Genomic DNA, 18,887 nt, shown 5'->3' with positions numbered 1-18,887 from the left:
TATGTCAGGTGTACTTTTCCATGTTGAAAAGCATCTGCTCAGGTCTACTGTCCATTTTTGTTGATTGGATTATTTGGTCTTCTAGAAATAAATCCCATCAAATACAAAGTTGGTAACGAATTTCTTATATTTTGTAGGCTATCTTTATTGTTTCCTTTGCAAAAGTTTTCCTTTTAATTTCAAGAAATCTCATTTTTCAATTCTTGATCTTATTCTCTGAGATAGTGAAATTCTATTTGGACAATCATTGCCTCTCCTATTATCTAGAAGGGATTCCCAATATTTTCTTATAGCAATTTCAAATTTCTGTCATTGTGTTAAAGTAAGATTTTGAATTTTGGTTTCCTCCACACATTTTTAATTGATTTTTTTACTGGGGTAGGAGGGGTAGGAATCTAGGATTAGTCTTTACATCTAAATAGCCTATTTTCCTAGCACTTTGAGCTAGATAGACTTTCTTGCCTATGTCTTTTTTGGGTATCTTAGAGAAGAAAGAATAGTTCTTTAGGCTTACTTCTGGATCAACAATGCTATTCAATAGTCTATATGTGTGTTTTTATTCCTAGACCATGGTGGTTTTGTTAATATATAGTATGAAAGCAGGTGTTGTGATACATCCAACAGGTTTTATAGTCCAGGATTTATATCGCTATTCAAGGTCTTTGTTGTTTCCATATGAAATTTAGAATGTTGTTCTACTTCTGTGGTATTTTTGACTGAGATTTGTATACTGATTTAGTAACATGGCAATTTTAACAACAGTATGTCAAACCATGAACAAGAGAGATGTCTGCATATTCCAGTGTCTTCTTCAGTCTCATTTTTCAGTGCCTGATAGTTTCTTCTATGGAGGTCTTTAATGTCTGGTTAAGTTTATGACTAGGTGTTTAATATTTTAAAGATTACTGTGAGTTAGTTATTGGTATATAGAAAAGTTACCAATCTGTAAGCTCATTTTGTGTCCTTCAAGTATTTAGAACATCTAAGAATTTTCTGGTACTATTTTTAGGGGCTTCCAATGATAGGATTATATCATTTGCAAACAGGGGAATTTGGTTTCTTTTTTGTATCCCTCTTATTTATTTTTCATACCTTTTTATTAATAGCTAAGAATTTCTCCTGATCTTCTCTTGCCCCCTACATCTTCAGAAAGAGAAGTGATAGTGGATGCTGACTGAAGAGAAAATGTTTTATTTTCACCATGAGTACAACTTCAGCTACAGGTCTGCCACACAGAATCTTTAAAGTATTGAGGTATTATCCTACTCCTTGTTTCTTGAGGGTCTTTATCAAGACAGAAAGTTGGATTTTGTCAAAAGCTTTTTCTCCATCTTTTAACAAGATAACTGACTATTGTCCATTATTATTATTATATTTATATTATATTATGTTTATCATGCCACATATGTTGAACCATCCTTAAATTACTCTAAGGAATTCAAGTTGATTTGGTATGGGACAATGGTCTGTATTCTGTCAATTATATTTTAAATAAACGCTAATTGGCCAGTAGCCAGGCAGGAATTATAGGCAGGGCAACCAGCCAGGAAGTGGAGGTGGGTCAATGAGAATAGGAGAATTCGGAAAGAGGAAAGCTTTGTCTGCACTCAGCTACAGAGCAAGCAAGATGTAACTGCTTCACCCAAAAAAATACCAAGCCACGTGGCTCACATGGACAAGAATAATGGGCTTAATATAAGTTATAAGAGTTAAAAGAAGCTAAGGGGCTAATCAGTTTATATGATTCTTTGGGACTTAATGACTAGGGGAACTGGGCAGGATAGAAAACTCAGTCAATACTGATCATGATCTATGATTTTTAATGTGTTAATAAACTTGGTTTATAAGTACTTTTTGGAAGAATTTTACATCTGTGCATATTAATTAAATTTGTTGATGTTTTTATTCTGAGTTATTGTATCTTTATCTAAGTCTGGAATTGCTCCTTCATTATTTCATGGAATAGTATGAGAAGATATGGTGCTAGTTCACCTTTGAAGATCCTGTAAAATTCAGCATCTAACCTATATAGTCCTCAGTTTTTCTCTGTTTGGAAAATTATGTTATTATAATTTCAATTATTTTGCTACAGAGACTTCAGGACATCCGTGTTTTTGAGCAGCAAATCAGTTTAGTAATGAGGTGAATGCTGATCTTGGTACTGCTCACTCTTATCTTTGTCTCTTCAGTCATTATACAGCCTGAAGATCTCTCTTTTCTCATTCTGCTCACTAAATTTTCTGGTTTCAATCTGGTCTAGATTATTAGTTCACAGCTGAAATTACAATATACATTTTTGAGGCTCTTGGTTTGTTTCTTTTGTCTCAGTATCTACTCCCTGCAGCTTGGGTAGCTGCAAGTACTAAATAATCTTTCTCTCCCTCAGTTTCTCTTTCTGAAATTTTCTGTTTTTAAAATATACTTGTGACTGTTTGCTACAGAAATGGGAGTGACTTTCCATTATCACCCACAGCCTGAACAGCTTCCCAGCTGTTTTCACTCTATTCTACAGAGTGACTAGCATTAGTGATTGGCACTCCACTGGTACACTATATTCCTCCATCTGAATCACCAACACATATTTCATTCCCAGGGTGTAGTATTCTCCTGTCAATCTTCAGGCATCAGATCATCAAGAGGAAACAGTGGGTGCAGCAGAGGTACGTGGACCTACTACACAAAGGAGATGGACCTGGAGACAAATTACAATTTCGTCTTTAAAAAGCACCAGCTGATGGATTCTCTCCTCCCTCCAATGAGAATTTGTTTCAGTTTCCACTGAAAACTACTTCTTCCGATTCCAAGAATTTATTTTTTTTTTCTGTTTAAGCTCACTATTCTTCTTTATAGTGTCTGAAGGTAGGAGTACAGAGAACTCAGTTTAGCCCTTCTTTTCCCATGTTCATCTGGTACTATTAGTTCCCTTCTAGCCTTTTTTGCTGCACCCCACAGATTCAGACTGCATTATTTAAGTTTCCATTCATTTCAAAATAATTAAAAATTTCTTCTTAGACATCACAGCTGAGCCATGTGTTATTTCATCTCCTTATTTTATCTGCAAGCATTTGTGAATTTTTCAATTACCTTTAGGATGCCTTTTTTGGGACATTTTCATTATATTGGGAGCAGACACTGCATCATTTCTGCTCTTTTTAACTTGTGTTTTTATATCATATTCTAATAAAATCATTTTCAAGAATCTGTTTGAAGCCATTTGTAAATTTGTTTTATTAACAAGACTAAGAACCCTAAAGGGAATCCCAATTTCCTCAGCAACAATATGATTGTTCAGAAACAATTCTTTTACTTGGAGGCAGAAACCAAGGAGAAACTTAAATAAAATATGGGATAAAATACTTACTTTGCTTTATAAGGTGAATCGGAGCCAGAATTTTTGGTTTCCACTAAACTCTCATATTCTTTAGCCCTAAAGAGAAAAGGCGATTTACCATTATTAGTTATTTCATAGCCAATTATATAATTATATAATAATCCTTTTGTTCCTTTCTCAGTGCAGTATCATGCTGTTAATGTGACAAATTGGTTCATTTTTAAAATCCCTTCCTCAAATGACATCAATGCTATCCTGAGAGAATAAAAACACACATTCCCCAGAAGATACAGATCTGATTCAATAAGAACACTTCCGAGTAAAGAATCATGGCGATTAAATCTGAAAGACTATATGAATACAACAGAAGAGTTGAGGTGGCTAACTTTCTATGTACCGTAAGAAATACATAGTCTATTGTGAAGGGTGATGTTTCTCTGCTTGCTTGCTTTCTTAACCCATTTATCATATGTATAAAGGAGAGCTACTGAATTTTTTTTTAGATAGTCTTGTATCCTATCATATTACTAAAGGTGCTTACAAGTTGTAGAAGTTCCCTAGTAGAATAACTGGGGTCACTTATGTATACTATTATATTATCACCAAATAGTGACAGTTTATCTTCTTCTTTTCCAATTTGTATCCCCTTGATCTCCTTTTGTTTTCTTATTGCTCTAGCTAGAACTTCAAGTATTATATTGAATAGATATGAAAAGAGTAGACAGCCTTGTCTTGTTCCTGATTTCAGTGGAATCATTTTGAGTTTCTCTCCATTTAGTTTGATGTTGGCTGCTGGCTTGCTGTATATATCTCAGGTATAACTCTAACCAAACAAGTGGAAGACCTGTATGAAAAGAATGTTAAATCTTTGAAGAAACAAATTGAAAAAGACACCAGAAAATGAAAAGATCTCCCATTTTCTTGGGTAGGTAGAATTAACACAGTAAGAATGGAAATCTTACTGAAAGCAATCTACAGATTGAATGCAATGCCCATCAAAATCACAGTAAAATTTTCCACAGACCTCGAAAGAACAGTTTCCAACTTCATATGGAAAAGCAAAAAACCTATGATAGCCAAAACAATCCTGTACAATAAAGAAATTCCCGGAGGCATAACCATCCCTGACTTCAAACTCTATTATAGAGCTACAGCAATGAAAACAGCCTGGTATTGGCATAAAAACAGACAGGAGGACCAATGTATCTGAATCGAAGACCCAGATATCAATCCACATAACTACGAACACATGACTTTTGACAAAGAAACCAAAAATATAAAATGATAAAAGAAATTATATTCAAAAAATGGTGCTGCATCACTAGGTATCAACATGTAGAAGTGTTGTAGGGAGGCTGCTTGTTCATTTCCCAGTTGCCAAGACTCCCAAAATAACCACAAAAAAACTATATTAATTAAATCACTGCTTGGTCCATTAGCTCTAGCTTCTTATTGGCTAACTCTTACATCCTAATTTAACCCATTTCTGGTGTGGGACAATTCTTTATTTTGTCAATTATGTTTTAAATAAATGCTGATTGGCCAGTAGCCAGGCAGGAAGTATAGGCAGGACAACTAGACAGGAAGTAGAGGCAGGGCAATGAAAACAGGAGAATTCTGGGAAGGAGGAAGCTCTCTATGGAGTTGTGAGCCCGCCATAGAAGAAGCAAGATGTGAATGCCTTGCTGAAAAAAGGTACCAAGCCATGTGGCTAACAGATATAAGTTTTAAGAGTTAATAAGAAGCCTGAGCTAATGGGCCAATCAGTTTATGATTAACGTAGACCTCTGTGTGATTTCTTTGGGACTTAACGACTGTGGGAACTGGGCAGGACAGAAACCCTCAACAACAAATGGCACCCACGTGGACAAATGCATCCACATAAATTACTTGGGAAGTAATTCTAGATGAAAAGAATAGATTTAAGCATGGCTTATTGATAGTAGCATTTTCTCAGGTGGCCTCTGCTTGCTAGAGGCAAGTGCTCACATTTAAGAGAGGCTTCCTGACTCAGCTTTAGCTGCAAAACCTTGCAGCTCTTTTAAGATGTCCTGCCAAGAAACACTTACACAGTGTTGATGAAAAGCTGACCGCATGCTTTTTGGTTTTCAGCAGTACCGAAATAAATAAATAAAAAGCCATGCCATTTTAAAATGGTGGCTTTCTGCACCATCCTGCCAGCAGAAACTCTGAATCTTTCAGGCAGGAGTTCCTGCTACAGAGTATTTGAGTGTGGTTTGTGATCAGACTTATGCAGTTTGCTTGCTGGCAGGGACCTTGAAACGCCATAGAGTTGTAGCAATAAACATGGCTACAGCCGGTACCTCCAACACAAGGCTAGAAACTTAGAAAGCTAAGGAATAGGCTGGATCCAGCCGTCAAAGCCATAGCTTTAATCCTACCCATATTGCTTAGCAAATTAAAAACTCATGTGGTCAGAAAAAGAGAGATATACAGTAAAGAGAGATTCAAAGATGAAGAAAACCTCTAAATGTTTTATAGTATGTTAAAAATATATGCAAGCTTGGGAGAGTAAGGAAAAAGGTTGAAGTCCTTAAAATAAAAAGAAGAAAGAGAGGTAGTTGGGTATGTTGGACTACACCTTTAATCCCAACACTTGGGAGGCAGACATAGAGGGACCTCTGTGAGTTCAAGGTGTGGTAGCACACACCTTTAACCCCAGCACTTGGGAAGTAGAGTCAGGTGGATCTCTGTGAGTTCAAAGACAGCCTGGTCTAAAGAGGGAGTTCCAGGACAGACAAAGACATACAGAGAACATGTCTCAAAGTAAAAGTAAAAATAAAAGAAATAGAGGTTAAAATAAAGCCACGTAAAGATGAAAAATACACAGAGAATCTTGATACTATATGTTATTATGCTCTCTTTGAATTGTTTGAATGCTGAGGAAGGAGCAACAGCTGCTAAAAGATATTTGCTTATAAATGCTTCAAAATTGAAGTCAAAAGGTACGTTACTTTGGAGAAGAGATTTTGCTTTTGTTTCCACAGGAAATAAGAGGCTGTGGATTCATTCTGAGTTAAGAAAAATCAGGTTTGATCAAGGAAGATCACCTGAGAAATCTCTGGTAGGAATAGACAGTCCAGATGTCAGAGTTCTACATTCAGAACAGATTCAAGACTGCTGCCTGAGATGATCAAAACTCACAGGATACTCCAGTCAGGACTTAATCATAATTCTAAATTTTCTTTAGGTCCCCATAAGATTATCAGCACCCCCAACCAGCAGGAAGTAGACTGGAAAACTATACCTACATTTCCAAAAAATGGACTATGGATTTTTTCCTTTGTTTAAAAAAAGAGAGAGAGAGAAGTGGTGTGGGACAATTCTGTATTCCATCAATTATGTTTTAAATAAATATTGATTGGCCAGTAGCCAGGCAGGAAGTATAGGTGGGACAACCAGACAGGAAGTAGAGGCAAGCTATGAGAACAGGAGAATTCTGGGAAGGAGGAAGTGCTCTCTGAAGTTGTGAGCCCACCATAGAAGACGCAAGATGTGACTGCCTCGCTGAAAAAAGGTACTTTGCCATATGGCTAACATATACTACAAAAATGGGCTAATATAAGTTATAAGAGTTAATAAGAAGCCTGAGCTAATGGGCAATCAGTTTATGATTAATGTAGACCTCTGTGTGATTTCTTTGGGACTTAACAACTGCGGGAACCAGGCTATATTATGCCTTGCTATTGGCCAAAGTATCAACCAATGAGAGTAACATATAGTCATAGCATACCAAACGGTTATCCCACAGCACTTGTACAACTCATAAGCATGTTGTCATAGTCTCTATGAATTCATATGTTTATCATCCCTGTTGTGTCTAAAAAGATACTGCTTCCTTGGAGTTGTCAAGCACCTCTGACTCTTATCTTCCAGCCTCTTCTTCCACATAGACCCCTTAGCCATTTTAGTCTGAAGGACTCCCTGGAGAGTTTCCCAAAGGTAAGCAAACTCAATATTTATATGTAAGATAGTATTTCTCTTCCATTTATGAAAGTCAGTTTGCCAGACAGAATTCTTGACTACAGATAAAAACAAAATAAAAATACCCCCAAAAAACACAACACACAAATGAATACAAAATTATCATATACTTTTATGATCTTTATATCCACTCCTCCTTGCTCAAGCCTGTTAATATGTTGAAATGAGATAACAGTAATAAACATATTTTTCTTTAATATTGAAAAGTGTCAACAGTTTGGATTATGAATGTCCCACAGAGGTCATATTCCTATAGTCACATGCACCGGCCTAAGCACTCTTGGGAATTAATGGAGTTTATAGGACATGCTGTCTAGTGGAAGGCAGTTAGGTCATTAGGGCTGTGTTATAGAGGGGGATATTGGGACACTAGCATCTTCTCTTCCTCTCTTCCTAACTTCTGGCCACCAAGAGATCACTAGGCTTCTGTATATATTACACTTCTACAGTCCTAAAATAACAGGGCCAATGTGTGAAACAAACTAAAATCTTTGAAACTAGAATTAAGTTCAGGTATTTCTTACAGTGACAGAAAACAAAATAATATGGAAGAGAATGCCCCCAGTAATTCATCACTATGTATTATATGCCCTCTAAGCTTTTGGTCGGTAACTCTACTGATTTTTGAAAATTTTATTCTATCTTGCCAAGAATTTTCTTTTAGTTTTATGGTACATTATACTAAATTTTATACATTGCTCTATCTTTGAATTGAAAGTGAAAAAGTCATTGTTTTGATGTAAAGTTCTTTAAATACACTGGCAAATATGGCCTGATAGCATTTTCTTTTAGCTATGACATCAATGTCCACAAAAGACATCAGTGATTAGTTATAGTGTCTTTGCCTGGCTTTTGGTGTGAGAGTAATATTGGTTAAAATTGGTTAAAAAGTGCTCTTCATTTTTTTTTTGAGAAAGTTTGGGATGGGTTTTGAATGGTTGTGTCCTCCTCTGTCTTTTGTTAAGTTTGAGGATAAGGCATTAGGGAATATCTTTGAGTTCATCTTTTGTAGAGTGTATTGAGCTTCTTGAATATTATACTCACATCTTCCATAAAGTGTGTGATAGTTACAACAATTACTTCTTCAAATATTCTATGCCTGATTTTCAGTTTCTTTTCTTGCTAAACTTGCAGAATGTATACATTTGCTACACGGCCACGTTTGCTTTGCATACTGCTAGATTTTCTTCATTCTTACTTCTTACTCAACAAATTCTGTACTTTTTATTATGTTGTTTGCAACTTCAGCCTGCTCACTCATAATTCTGAATTTCTTCAGTGAAGTAGGTTTTTTTTTTTGTTTGTTTGTTTTGTGTTGTTTGTTTTCCTCATTCTGTAGGCTGCTGTTTTGTCTTGTTGGTCATGTCCATTGCTTTTTGTTTTCCTATCTTGGCTTGTTTCTGTCAGCTTATTCCCCTTTTGGCTTTCTAAGTCTCTACCCATACTCTCATTCTATTCAGTCACAACACTCATGACCTCACATTATCTTGTAATTCTTCAAACTTTTAAGACAGTTGTTTTAATTTTTTCCCCTAATATTAGACAAATCATCATATGTTTGACAGGAATTCCTTTTATGGGTGGAATTTCCATTTGATTTTCTTTGTTTCCTTGTATACCCTGTGCTTTGTTGTTGAAAACTAGATGTTTAAATCTAATAGTATGAAAATTCAGTAAGTCAGATTTTATACATGCATAAGGTTTATTGTTTTGACAGTATTTGTTTTAGATATGTTTTTGTACAATCTCTGTACCATGATTGGTGTGACTTAAGATCTTTTGAAGTCTTGCTTGAACCTGAGCATTTCCTTAGCAAGTGCAGTCACTTTCTGATTATATATGCATTACTGATACTGTGTGTGTGTGTGTGTGTGTGTGTGTGTGTGTGTGTGTATACTGATGTATTTTGGAGGACCAAGTCTTTCATGTCTAGCTCTCTAGAAGGATAAAGTGTATGGAGAAAGAAAGTGCTTGAGGCTACTTGTAAATAAATCCATGATCATATACTTTAGGCAGAGTAAAAAAGGCTTTCAGCAGATGGCAGGCAATGTGCTGTAGTGACTGCACCCTTTGTTCCTACCTGTCTGATCACTCAGTAATCAGAACAGAGGACTTTACTGGAGAATGTTATTTTTGCTCACCCTGGAATCTTCAAACTATTTACAAACTACTAGAATGTGTATATGGCTGCCTACTATTGATTAAGAGTTAATCTTGGTTAAGTGCTAGTGTATTAAGTTCAAATTGAGAGAAATTAACCCACTTCATTCTCTAAATCTTTCTCCTGGACGTTGAAGATGTCAATGAATTCCAGAGTCTCAAAATAGCTAAATCACAGAGACTATGTATGCCAACAAACACGATGGCAAGTAGAGACAGAGTCCCACCTTCTTCACCTCTTGTTTTTCTTTTCAGCAATTTTTAGAATTTCCATTTTTATACTTAATTATCCATCTGTCTCATATTATGCCTGTTTTTTCCATTAAGAATTCAGTTACTAGATATGGTTATTTTAATTTCCCAGTATGATGTTATCATTTCAAGCCTCTACTATTCCTCAGTCTGATTCTAATGCTTTCTCTCTCCAGTGTCTTTGTCCTTTCCTTTGCCTAGTTTTTCTAAATTGTCACACATGATGAATTACATTTAAAAAAACCCTATTATTAGTCAGGCTTTAATAATTTAGTAGCAAAATGCGGACATAGAGGAAGCCTTCTTCAGTCCTATCATTATATCTCGGGTTACTGGTGAGCCCATGCCTGTGAACTGCAAACAGATGGTGTCTCCGAGCTTTTCCACCCTTGCTTAAGAGGAACATGACTAATATAGTGGGTGGAGCTGAGCACTTCTCTTCTGCCACATGCAAAGCTGCATGGAGCTATATTGGATACTTTTACTCTTTTTCCAAGGGAATCCTCCAGCCAGTTAAACTTGAGTGTTTTCCTTATTTTCATATCAGTCGGTGTGATAAAACCTCAGCAAGGTTAGGCCCTAATTACATACAATCTCCTCACAGCAGAACTTAAAAACAGAGGGCTGTGTCACATTTTAAAAAGGAATTCCATTTCCTTCTTCTTGCTAGAAGCAGAAGGGTAATTTTCTCTAATATTCATTGTGAGAAAACAGTCACATTGTAAAAGGTAACCTCAAAAACAGTATAAATGCCACCACAATGGGGGTTCTGCTCAGAATTTCTAACTCTATGGCTTTCTACATGCAATCTTCAGGGATTCATAAGTTATATTTCCCACAGAAGCTTTTGCTCATGAATTTCTGCTGTCATTGTTGCAATCATCTATGTCTGTCTCTCTGTCCGATTAGAGGATAGAGGTCGGTCATGATGTGTTATAGATATGAGTTACTGAATTTGTTCAACTTTTGACCCGTAGGGATGGAATGACAACCTCTTATGCAGCAGAATAAAATCCTGAATTTTTCGATTTCTTTTTTGTTTTTTAATTAAAAACCTATCTTTTTTCATTTTACATACCAATCCCAGTTCCCACTCTCCCCTCTCCTCCTCCCATTCCCTCTACCTTCCTCCCCACCCCATCCACTCCTCAGAGAGGGTAAAACACATTGCTTTGAGGAAGGACCAAGGCCTATTATATCTAGGCTAAGAAAGATATCCCTCCAAAGAGAATGGGTTCCAAAAAGTCAGGACAAGCAGTATAAAGCCCAGATACTTTTAAGTAGTTTTGTGCTAAAATTCAACAAGTCTGGTGAAATAGATTATCAAACTGAAAAGTACAAATCACCAAAACTTTACTTCATTGGTAAAATTATGTGTGCACAATTAAGATAAGCAAAATTCAGTCTTATAAAACACTATAGAAACATACACACACTTTAGATTCTAAAAATTCAACCCTATGCAAACACAGGAGATAAGGAGAACTCATTGACTGTGGTTAGTACTGTCTTGATAGTAAAAATATACCAGAAAACTGTAAGATATATGAACATAAACAAAATGAGTCCTCTTTAAACTACAAGAAAATGGATCTGAACAATATATACAAAAGAAGTTGCATTATAATGGTTTAGACTAGTAATAAAAGAACAAATTGTACACTGAAAATGGGTGAATTGTATAAAATGTGAATTATATCTAAATAAAACTGCTATGAACAATACATGATTATACAGTTATTAAGAAGCTTATATATAATACAAAGTACATAGTGACATAATTTTAAAAGAATGTATCCAGAGACTCAAAGAAGCTGGTAAAGTAAAAAGGGACCAAGCGGGTAGAGGGAGAGCTCTATGTAAGGAATGGCAGGTACCCTGAAGGGGTAACTGGGAAAAGTGAAGAGGTTTGAACTGCAAAGTGGTAAAGGTATTATAAGGGTAGGAAAATGATTAATAACACCAAGGATATTTGAAAACTCATAAGGAAATCATATTGTTGTATGTTTACCTAATATTGCAAATAATGCATACATGCATGTACATACATAAACATAAAGTTTGAAGAAGTCACTCCACCTGGGGTGATAATACTTTATCCATGATCCTTGAAATATGAAAGAAAACTCCTAGCACCACTCAGCAGAAACATCTTCTACGGTTGCTGGTCAGGAGATCTAAAGACAATATAGATAATTGCCTTTTCCCTCGGCCACCTCCCAGAATTTGAAGGTAAAGCCCTCTTGTTGAAGAAACAGGACTTGACAGGAACTGAGCTAGAACTGATCAGGAAGCCTCATCCTTGAGGACTAGCTCTCACCTACCAGAAGGTGCTATGCAAGTGCCAAGGGAGAAGGAGAAGCAGTACTCCTATCCATCTATAAAGCCTAAGAGACAACAACAGCAAGGACTGGACCTACATGTTATTTATAACGGTGTAATAGTGGAACTTTTATCCTAGAGGTAACCAACATATGTCTAATTGGACTTAAGACACACTCTACAGGATGAAATACATGCCTGGTGCTGTAAACCTAGCTAGAGAGGATACAGGCCACAATAGGAGAATCTATTACTGCCAGTTTCCTAGCCCAATACAAGCTCTGGTTTCTAAATAACTATTCTTATACTCACAGGTAAGTGTAGCTCTCACTCCTCAAAGATGCTTTTTGCAAGAAATGAAAACTATTAACAGATACACAGCTGCTCAAAATACAGAGAATAATAATTGTGGGATGCCTCATCCCCACTGATATGATTACAATACAACCCCTAAAACTAAGGCTCAGAAAAAGTTACAGAAGAGGAAGCAGAAAAATTTTGAGAGTCAGAGGCCCAAGTCACCTTTTGTTGATAGACTGCGCTACCTATATATGACAGACAAAATACTCTCATGAACTGTTAACAATATGGTTACGTGATGAAGACTAATATGGCAATGGCTGACATGCCAATGTAGATGGGAAATTCTAGGTCCCACCCCTAGATGTAGAGATGCAAGGTTTCAATGGCAGTTGAAATGGCAGAATCAGTTGCCTCCAGGGATGGGCTCTGACATGTGTTGTCCAATCCCACATGGTTAGCCCTGAACACAAGCATACACAAGGCTAAATGGACTCAGTAGGTTATAGATATTGTGTGCATGTGTTCATGTGAGTGTGTGTGTATGTGTCTATGCTAGTGTTCTTTTGTTGTGAAAAGTAACCAAGGCTACTTATAAAGCAAGCATTTAACTGGGGACTTTGTTACAGTTTCATAGGATTAGTCTATGATCACCATGGCAGGAAGCATAGCAGCAGGCTTGGGAGAAGTTGGAAGGGGAGAGTGATATAAGCAGGGAGGGTACAAGTGATATAAACTGACACTTTACTCAATGACTTTCTATAAAGCTATGACAATCAAGATAATTTAAAGATAGACAAATATACAAACGGAACAGAATAGAACTGAAAATCCAGCTCTACAATTAAAGGGTTGATTAATAATTTTATGAAATTATCAAAACAGAAAACCAGAGATAGAATAGCACAGGAAGTCTAGAATAGACTCATCCAGAAAAACATGTCAGCCTTAAAAAAATCATCAAGACGCTAAAATAAAATAATGAAGAAAAATATTTTCAAAGCATAGTGCTAGGATAACTATCTATGTGAAAAAATATACCAGAATCTGAATTTTCTATCACTACCATTAGTTATCTGAGATGAGCCATAAACCTAGATGAAAAATCTAAAATTAATAAGGCTCATACTAAAAAAAATATGGTGCTTTTTTAGAAGCTTTTCTCAGAAAATACCTCTTAGACATATTTAGAAGCATTAGATATAAAAGAAAAAAGTTAATGAAATAGACATTATTAAAATTAAAATCTTTCAGTCTGGGTATAGTGGTACGCATTTGAAAACCCAGAACTTAAGTGGTAGAGGTAGAAAAATCAGGAGTTCAGAAGTTCAAGGCCAGATGGATTTGCTTGTTGAAAGTTAGCACATATAGGATTCTGAGGAAACAGTTCAGTATGTAAAGTGTTTCTCATGAAGTCATGAGGCCCTCGACTTGATCCTCACAAGCTATATATAAAAGTCAGGCATGATGGTGCATATTTGTATTCCCAGAGCTGGGTAAGAAAAGACCAAAAGATCCCCAGGGCCAGTTAGCCAGCCATCTTGTCTAAGTGGTTAGTTCCAAGACAGTCAGAGACTTTATCTAAAAATCAAAGTGGACAGTGCCTGAGGAACAGCACATGAAGTTATCTCTGGCTGGCACACACATGGCAGGCATGTCTACATACATATCCACATGCACACAGATACTCAAAAGTATCAAATAAAAATATATATACACATATGTTCCATATTAAGAGAAAAAATGGGGGAGGGTGGTTCTGAGACAAGGTTTCTCTATATAACAGTCCTGGCTGTCCTGGAACTCACTCTGTAGATCAGGTTGAACTCAAACTCACAGAGATCTGTTTGCCTCTGCCTCCTGAGTGCTGGGATTAAAGGTGTGCACCACCAATACCCAGTGAGAAAAAAAAATCTTGAATTCACGTATCTGCCAAAGAATGTATAGCCAGAATGTATAAACACAACTAAAAAAATAAAATGATAGGTCACTATTCAAAATGGGGAGAAATATGAAACACATGCTTCATAAAGAAAGCTACTAATAGGTTAAAAAGCACATAAAAAGATCCTCAATAACAATGAATAGTCGCAGTGAACTGCTATTAGAAGATCAGTAGGACACATATCCATTATAATTAGGCTACAAACATAAAACTGCACCAGTTAATGTTGAAAAATTGTGGGGCAATTGGAACCTCCATAGATTGGTGTTGCAAGAATAAATTAGAACAACCACGATGCGGGACTTTGGCAATTACATTTCTCGTTATTTACCCAAAAGAAATGAAAATATTAGGCTTGACCAAAGAGTAAGTTGGCATGAACTTTATTAAAAATGTCTAAACTACAAACTCAATTATGTCTATTGAAAGAGAACTGGACAAATATTATGATACTATCCTATAATCCATATGTTCAATAGTGAAAGGAAGCAAATTGTATTGATCAAAAATACAGATATATCTAGAAAAAATTATTCAGCAAGAGACAGCAGCAAAAGAGCATGATTTTGAATAGAAGAATTTATAGAGCAACAAGGTAGTTCATAATTACAGAAAGCCTGTAAGTTATCAGAAGCCACAGAAGTATACAGAAGGTGATAACTAGTGTTCAACAGGCCAACCTATCAGATGAGTGATTCTCTGATGGCGAGCCCCACTTGGAAAAGCCATGGGCTCACTGGCTGCTGATAACTGTTTGTCTCTGTCTATAATTTCTCTCACAAGTCACTTTATTTCTTCCCTAAAATAGTTTTGGGTGTTTCCCCACTGCTTGTGTGTTTAACATGGGAAAATATCACATCTAACTGAGCACACATATATCTGTGGATGGTCAGGAAGATGACTTCTCATTAATCTGTATGATTCTGATATATAGAAATATACTAAGATATGTTTTATAACTAGATCTATTGTCCCATGAGGACTATGAGGCACTTAAAAACCTGTTTTGTTCCTTTTTCTCAGACTAACTGCACACAATTAGCTCACTTTCACCTCAGAGCAAGTTCAAACTAGACTAAAAGGTTTTGTAAATGCATCATAAGTTTAAAACTTTACAGCTATGCACAAGTTCAAGGGCTGCAAGTGGCTAACCAAGGTTATTAACATAAGCCTAAAAATTCATGACAATTCTTCATTTGCCAAGTCTAGCTAACAAAAGAACTATGTCTCATAGCCTATCTCTCTGGGTACCATGTCCCTGATCTCCAGAAACCTTGAAACTTTGCATTGCCATGGTAAAGGGCTCTGCCCTTATCACTGATCCAAAGGAATGTGCTTTTCACCAATGAGATGGAACTCTTGTAATTTTTTTTATTATTGCTTCAAGCATTCTGTAAAAAATGTATTTAAACTAGGTGAACAGAGAAGTAGAAAAAACTGAAATAGAGAATTAGAAAAAGATTTAGAACTACAGAACTGGAACTAAAGAATTAGAGCTAAGAAATTATAGACAATTAGGATAAAAGAATTACACTGTTGAAGTATTTATTGCCTGTATATATTATATATAGTCATTTTACTTATTGTATATAGTTTTCTTATTATAGTTTTAGCCCTTTTCTTTATTTCAGACAAAAAGGGAAAATATAGTGGCATTTCAATTGTATTTTAATAAATAAAGCTTGATTTATTTTATGAAATTTTTTAAATTTTATTTTAATACATAAAGAATTGGAGCTAAGAAATTATAGATAATTAGGACAAGAGAGGCAGAAGAATAAAGAACATGACTCGAAAAGCACATGTGAATTTATTCCATAGCCCCGCGGATAAGAAATTTTCTAAGTTTCTTTTGCTATGCTCTGGCTTCTGACCTAAACTCTGGGAGGTAGTTTTATGACCTGGACTCACAAGCTACCAAAAGTAAGTGATTGCCAAAGGCCAAAGTAGTAAGAAAATGAGTACAAGGACATACAAAAGAGTATGGTAGGGCCCACCTATAATCCCAGCACTCTGGAAAGCAGAGGCAGGAGGACTGTTGAATGTTCAGGGTCAGACAGAGCCACACAGAGAGATACTGTCTTAAGATGATGATGATGAGGATGATGAAGCAGCTGTGGACAACTCAGGGTTGTATTGGTTTGTCATGTGTAAGACTTTGGTTTCAATATCCACTGAGAAAGGGAAGGAAAGGAATAGGAGAGGGAAGAAAAAAGAGAAGAAAAGGGAAAGGAAATGGGAGATAAAGGAAGGTAGGGAAAGAAAATGGGGAAGGGGAATGAAAGGATAGGAAGAGAAAGAAGATAGAGAAGAGGAGGAAGAGAAAAAAGAAGGGAAATAGGGGAGTAGGGGAAAGAAGGGAAACGCAGGGGAAAAAGTGTTGCGGGAGGTCCTTCCGCTCCTCCAGCCAATAGCCGCTGAGATACCAGCCCATTGGGGCGTGGTCTCTCTCCCTTTTAAAAAGTGGCTACTTCCCTTCTCGCTCTCTTGCTTCCTGCTCCGGTTCTGGCGACTAGACTTCTTCCTGATTGTGCAGAGGGCTGTTGTCTGGGACGGTGATCTGTAAGTTTTTTCCCCTTTAAATAAATACCACCCTATTAATCATAATTCCAAACTGGTGTGGGATTGTTTATGACTTACGCCTTCAAAAAAGCAAAAGGAGAGTGGAAAAGAGGTCAGGAGAAAGGAGGAAGGGGATGGAAACAAAGAGGAAGGAAGGGGACAAAGAAACTTCAGGGCAATGTAGGTGGTCTATATTTAAAAACGATTTACTTTTATTTCATATATGAGTATCTGCCTGCATGTATGTATGTGCACCATGTGTATGCCTGGTGTTCTAGAATGCCAGAAGAGGGTATCAGATATCCCTGGAACTGGAGCTATAGATGGCTGTGAGCCACCAAGTGGGTACTATGAATGAACCTGGGTCACTTGAGTCAACTTTCCAGACCCAGTGTCTTCCTTCCCTCCCCATGATGAGACTGTGTCTGGCTGAGCTCCTGCAGACAGTTTAAAGCATGTGAGTTTATTTGAAGTAAGAATGAACATGTAGTTTATGTCAAGTGAGCTCTCACCTGGACAATGACAAGAGAATGCTCATTCCTTGCAGTGGGAAGACAATGAGGTCTGATGTTAGAGGGATATCAGAGAGCACTTTGTTTTAGGCACGTTAAATTTCACTTAAAGGTGTAAACTTGGTAATCAGCAACTATAGGGCATATACAACCAGGACATAGTGGTGAGTGTACACAGACAAGAGAAGGGAATCAAACAACAAGTATACATGAGACGGCAGTCAAAAGTTCTCATCAGAAACTTCAAATCAAGTTTACCCTGAAGTAAACTACGAAACAACTCTTAGGATACACACAGTATCTGTAAATACTAACTTCAAGAAAGTCTTTTCTGTTCTTTGCATAAACGACCCATAAAAACTCATTTTAAGATTATACACAAGAGTCCAGTGGTGGTGGTGCATGCCTTTAATTTCAGGCCTCAGCAGAGGTAGGCAGATCTCTGTGAGTTCAAGGCCAATCTGTTCAGGACAGGTTCCAAAGCTACACAGAGAAACCTTTCTCACAAAACCAAAAACAAACAAACAAACAAACAAACAAAAGATTATACACAAGAAATTCACAAACAAGATTATATACAAGGAATGGCACTTTCTTCTTTGTGAAGTCAAATCATAAAAACCATTACTTGGTTTCTAACTATTCACTGTCAAAGAAACAAATCACTCTAAAGTTAAGTCTGACTCTGTGAGATGAAACAGATTCCTTGACAGATCCCAATCTGGACATGGGAACTACAGACAAGTTCCACATTTTTCTAAATAATTCCACAGGTTAAGAGTTGCCAACTTTTGGGACACTCATGATAAAAGGTAAGGTTCAGAATGTTTTTTCTCAAATCCTACAGGTACCAAATAAGAAAGAACTGTATTTGTGTCCTCAAACAAGACCCATCAGTCACCATGTGACACTTAAAGCTTGTGAGGTAATGTAATACATAGCTGTCTGGTCTCAGATGTCACTTTGTAGGTTGATGATAAACTACATGTCTGATAACTCGCTTTCCATTTTAAGATATTTCTTGAACTTTTTCCTCTTGTGACAGGCAACCAAATTAATTAATCCCTGTCATGGGGCTTTGACACCACAGCCAGCTGACTTCTATTTGTTGATTGCTATTGATTTTCTTTGATACTTCATTTAAAAATCAATAGTTGGAAAGAATAATAGGCTTAGTTTACAAATATTTAAATGTACTATTGTATGCAGGAAGAGACACAAGTTTGGCATGGCCTTGGCATCTAATTATAAGAAGAGCCCTTTAGCAGGTGAAAGTGAGGGCTTTGGATCAATACTCTGCTTTCTTTCTCAATCAAAGAAAGTGGCTATAAATTAGGTTCATCAGTGTTATTTCCAAAGCTTTTTGAAGCAAAGAAGTTTAAATGTTTTTTATTCCATTAAACTAAATGACCCATCCCTTAGAGCTTTTGTTTTATATTTAAGGGCATTTATGTTACCTGGAGTTCATTCGTGCCTTTATCTTTTTAGCTTTTTTCTT

At 36.5% G+C, this 18,887-nt stretch overlaps 1 protein-coding gene across 4 annotated transcripts in view; it reads right to left on the bottom strand.

Annotated features, from left to right (window-relative positions):
• Positions 1-18,887, bottom strand: part of Scaper (S-phase cyclin A associated protein in the ER) — a 467,165-nt gene that overhangs the window by 194,408 nt on the left and 253,870 nt on the right. For 3 of the 4 annotated variants that reach the window (XM_050119436.1, XM_050119434.1, XM_050119435.1), the window contains one exon: positions 3,362-3,427. In XM_050119436.1, coding sequence (XP_049975393.1) covers positions 3,362-3,427 — 66 coding nt within the window. Of the gene's footprint in view, positions 1-3,361; positions 3,428-18,846; positions 18,882-18,887 lie in introns of those variants that run through there. The other variant, XM_050119438.1, reaches the window with a different exon arrangement.

This window comes from Alexandromys fortis, unplaced genomic scaffold (genome assembly GCF_014885135.2).
Source record: "Alexandromys fortis isolate MF-2015 unplaced genomic scaffold, M_Fortis_MF-2015_v1.1 scaffold_167, whole genome shotgun sequence".
Taxonomy (NCBI): Eukaryota; Metazoa; Chordata; class Mammalia; order Rodentia; family Cricetidae; genus Alexandromys; species Alexandromys fortis.
Note: the sequence above shows the minus strand (reverse complement) of the source record. Positions and strands in the feature narration are given on the sequence as shown.